Below are 5,000 nucleotides of genomic sequence, written 5' to 3'. Positions count from 1 at the left end.
CCAGAGTTTGTTTGTTGTTTGTTAAGGCCAGAGTTTGTTTGTTGTTTGTTACGGCCAGAGTCTGTTGTTTGTTGTAGTTTCCGCTAAGACCGTAAATTACGTGGAGTGACGAAACCGAATCAGTCATTTTTTTCTTTTCTTTTCTGTCTTTTCTTCTCTCGACGGGAAGACTAACTTTGGAAAGAGAAAAAAAAATAGTGGATTGCAAAAAGTAGAACGCTGAAGTTTGATTCAATCTTCGTCATGTGCACTTTCAGCACTTAAGAAGGTGTTGAAAGGTGGGCGTGGCTTAAAGGTGGGCGTGGCTTGCGCTTGGAATTCCACATCGGAAATTTTCGAGTAATGTCAGATAAGAACAGGGAATGCCTAATTAGCTTGTCATTTTTACGCTCATTACTATTGTCATTATCATTGTCATTTTCATAACTTTTGTCGTTATTACTACCATTATTATTGTCATTATCATTACTATTATCATTATTATTGTCATTATCATTACTACTATCATTATTATTGTCATTATCATTACTACAATCATTATTATTGTCATTATCATTACTATTATCATTGTTATTGTCATTATCATTACTACTATTATTATGTAATTAGCAATATTACTATCATTATTATGTAATTAGCATTAGTACTATCATTATTATTATAACTTTATTTTTTATAATTATTACTATTCTTATTGTTAATACAGCGAAATACAAAAAAACAATATGAAACGTTTCTTGTCGCTATTGCCTTTCAGTTACTTTTCCGGCAAAGGATTCTACAAATTCGTTCTAGGGTGTATTTGGTAACATAAATAAATAAAATACCCTGAAAGTAGACTATCAGGGTAGTTATGCGCCCCACTGGATGATTTTTAAGAACTGGCTTGTTACAATGTACAGGAAGTTGTGAAACCTTTTCTCCACGTCATGACTTTGTTGCTTGACACTCGTGTTTTTGTTACCTCATTTGTTCTTTAGTTATGTTGTTTACTTAGTTATTTAGCTAGTGTAAGTTACATATATAATGAACGATGACCATTAGTATATTTTAACACCTATATTTTCCCTGATCCATTGAAGTTAGCTGGATTTTTCAAGGGAAACAATAGTCATGACAATACTGTCTAGTTAACTGACAGTGTCGTAAAAACTGCAGTCTGAAGATTTGTTTTATCATCAATAGGCCACAAATCTGTTGGTCTAATTCTGTTCCCTGACACTGCGGCAAGGAGTAAATGTGTGTATACACATACACACACATACCTGCATCTACAGGGAGTTTGGGATAAATATGACAATTTGCATAAATGGGAAGAAAATACAATATCTCGGCCAAAAATAAAAGATCTAATGTAAAAATCAACTAGATTTTGGCTAAGAGATAACAATTAACTTCGAGCAGCCGCCCTCAGCTTCTACCTGGAGCTTGCGTTCCAAACTTAAGAGTAACAACTTAAAACACTTAAGTTACTTTCTGGAGCTTAAAGTCTCTTAGAAAGATCTTCGAACGCCTCTTTTTATCTTGGCCAAGAGCTCGGCCTCGGCGTTGTAGAAAAAGCCGTTGGCGTCTTTCGAAGCCACGTTCTACATATAGTAATCCATGGAATTACGATCGGGAGAATTGGCAAGCCAGATCTTGAGGATGGTGAAGTTTTACAAATTCTCTGACAGCCACTTCCCGGAGGCATGGCAAGGACCCGACTTCTGGTGCCACACATATGGCCTTCCAGCAGCAGTGCCAGCCGGTTTCATTAGTCTATATCAGCTTCATACACACAAACAAACACACACAGCCAGATGTGTATATATATATAGTATATGATTTTTTGGATACCAAATATATATTCCTTTACTGAATTCTAATATGGGTAGCATGACTTAACAGTCTTAAGGCTCACGGGGTAGATTAAACTCACTCTACTGTTAAGCACGTGCCAAGTCTACAAAGGTCAAAGAAACATTCTTAACCACAGACTTTTTATTCTATGAACAAATAACAAACAAGTGGCATATCACAATGTAAATATTAGTAACACACATTACAAGAATGAAAAAGAGGAATGCTCTCCACAGCTTATGTGAATCATATCTATGGTTAACACTACACCCTCTCTTTTCGTACTAATCATAAATCAATAATCATTACTATAACCATAACAAAAAACAAGCGTGAGACTGGATCCAGGCACGTACCACCATTCTACCAGTATCTTTCTGTTATCTTCTTGTGTGGAATTCATGATGAACAGATTGCAACAGGAACAGCGAAGGGAAGGAAAAGAAAAGACACGAATATGCCAAAGGCCTTTTCACTAATGCTTCGTCAGGGAATAGTTTATCATGACCTGACGAAGCATTAGCGAAAAAGTCTTCAGCATATTCGTGTGTTTTCTTGTCCTTCCCTTCTTTGTTCCTGTTATATTCTTGCACTTTAACCTTCATGATTTTCCTCTTTTATGCTTCACTTTATTAGATAATTCCATTTCCAATCAATTCCTTGGTATTGCCGGAATTGTCTCCTATGACGAATTCCGTGTGTGCGTGTGTGTGTGTGTGTGTGTTTGTAAATACAGACATACTCCAGTTATGTGGAAATGTAGAGATGCACAAGGGAGGGAAATCGGTTGAATAAGAATCAAAGCATTTACAGGATATATATTACAAAGCAAACCCAAAACCATAACCACAGCACCAGTTGTTTACATATACCAGACTACACATTGTGCAGTATTCATATTAAAATCCGGGCGGGACGAGAAGCTGGGAAGTTAAATCTTCGCGGGCATTTTGGCTTCTGCGCACTTGCCAGATGCGCGATGAGGGCACTCGGAGGAACCAGCGGGCAGCCAGATGTCCGAGGTGCAGTCGCCTCCGGGGTACCTGGGGAGAAGGGAGGAGGGCAGTGAGGCTCGTGGATCCTTTCAGAAGCAGTCAAAAGCCAAAATTGGTTAATACATGGAGGTTTGCGAAGGCCTTCCGTGAATGTAGCCAGAAGCAGGCGTTTGACTTATAAGCTTACTCAGGAAATCGGCACGTACAGACCAAATATATATATATACATATATATACATATATATATACATATATATATGTATATATATACATATATATATATATTTATACATATATATATATACATATATATATACATATATATATACATATATATATGTATATACATATATATATGTATATACATACATATATATACATATATATATGTATATACATACATACATACATTATATATATATATATATATATATATATATATATATATATATATATTAACTCTCCCAGTCTCTAAATATTTCATGTTGTCTACACGTCTCTGTGCGAGATGTGTAGACAACTTAGAACACAGGATGAGGTTCATTCCGTAGCAATCAAATTCAATCACATGTAATATATCTGGCTCGGTTTGGCGTAGAAGTAGCAAGACACCAAGGAAGAATAACTGGCAAATCTATTATAAAACTGCTGGCCTTGGCTCAGGGAATGAACTAAGGTCAGGAACAATTCACTCTACACTGTCTGGGGGTCAGTCTGGCCATCGACCTCGGGCTTGACATTGCTGCCTAGGTAATCATAAGGTCACATAATACATTCTAGTTCCATAGTTTATCACACCCTATAGTCTAGTTCCATGGTTCATCATATGCTACATTCTAGTTCCATAGTTTATCACGGCCTATAGCCTAGTTCCACAGTTCATCATATGCTACATTCTAGTTCCATATTTTATCACACCCTATAGTCTAGTTCCATAGTTTATCAATCTAATTTTCCCATTCTAGTTCCATAGTTTATCACATCCTACATTCTAGTTCCACAGTTTATCACACCTTACAGTCTAGTTCCATAGTTTATCACACCCTACATTCTAGTTCCATAGTTCATCACGGCCTATAGTCTAGTTCCATACTTTATCACACCCTACAGTCTAGTTCCATAGTTTATCAATCTAATTTTCCCATTCTAGTTCCATAGTTTATCACACCCTACAGTCTAGTTCCATAATTTATCAATCTAATTTTCCCATTCTAGTTCCATAGTTCATCACATCCTACATTCTAGTTCCATAATCATTCTAATTTTCCCATTCTAGTTCCATAGTTTATCACACCCTACAGTCTAGTTCCATTGTTTATCATTCTAATTTCCCCATTCTAGTTCCATAGTTTATCACATCCTACACTCTAGCTCCACAGTTTATCACACCTTACAGTCTAGTTCCACAGTTGATCACATCCTACATTCTAATTCCACAGTTTATCAATCTAATTTTCCCGATCTGTCGTACCTGATCTCGTGGGCGAGAGAGGGGCCTTCCGGTTCCTTCCCAAAGTCCACCAGGAAGTCTTTGTTGAGGGTCAGACCCCCGTTGACGGTGTCCACGTCCATCTGCAGCATGACTGAGCCCTTCCTGGAGGTGAGAGAAAGGTGTTGTGAGTGCAGTTGTTGTTTGTTTCAATTGGACAAATGTCGTTATTGGTTGTTTCAGGTTAAATCGGTTATTCGACGATTATAAACCGGGACTAAAGTGTATTCTGATGGGATATATGGAATAAATACACGCAGAGACACACGCATATACATATACGCACGCACGCACGCACGCGCACGCGCACACGCACGCACACGCACGCACACGCACACGCACACGCACGCACGCACACGCACACGCACGCACACACACTCACACTCACACTCACACTCACACTCACACTCACACTCACTCACTCACTCACTCACTCACTCACTCACTCACTCACTCACACTCACTCACACTCACCCACACTCACTCACACACACTCACTCACTCACCCACACACTCACACACTCACACACTCACACACTCACTCACTCACTCACTCACTCACTCACTCACTCACTCACTCACTCACCCACTCACCCACTCACCCACTCACTCACTCACTTTTCCGCACATTCTGGACAGAGAGCAACAGATGGACACACACACGTAAGCACAACTTA

General features: G+C 38.5%; 1 protein-coding gene across 1 annotated transcript in view; it reads right to left on the bottom strand.

Moving 5' to 3' along the window:
• Positions 1-2,643: 2,643 nt before the first annotated feature.
• LOC113825415 (methanethiol oxidase) overlaps positions 2,644-5,000 on the bottom strand; it is a 32,206-nt gene continuing 29,849 nt past the window's right edge. The window contains exons 10-11 of the mRNA XM_070138231.1: positions 4,306-4,428; positions 2,644-2,882 (exon numbers count right to left, since the gene is read on the bottom strand). Of these exons, the coding sequence (XP_069994332.1) occupies positions 2,771-2,882; positions 4,306-4,428 (235 nt within the window). The 3' untranslated portion in view covers positions 2,644-2,770. The remainder of the gene's footprint in view (positions 2,883-4,305; positions 4,429-5,000) is intronic.

This window comes from Penaeus vannamei, chromosome 24 (assembly GCF_042767895.1).
Source record: "Penaeus vannamei isolate JL-2024 chromosome 24, ASM4276789v1, whole genome shotgun sequence".
Taxonomy (NCBI): domain Eukaryota; kingdom Metazoa; phylum Arthropoda; class Malacostraca; order Decapoda; family Penaeidae; genus Penaeus; species Penaeus vannamei.
The sequence above is the reverse complement of the archived record's forward strand: the minus strand, read 5'-3'. Positions and strand labels throughout refer to the sequence as shown.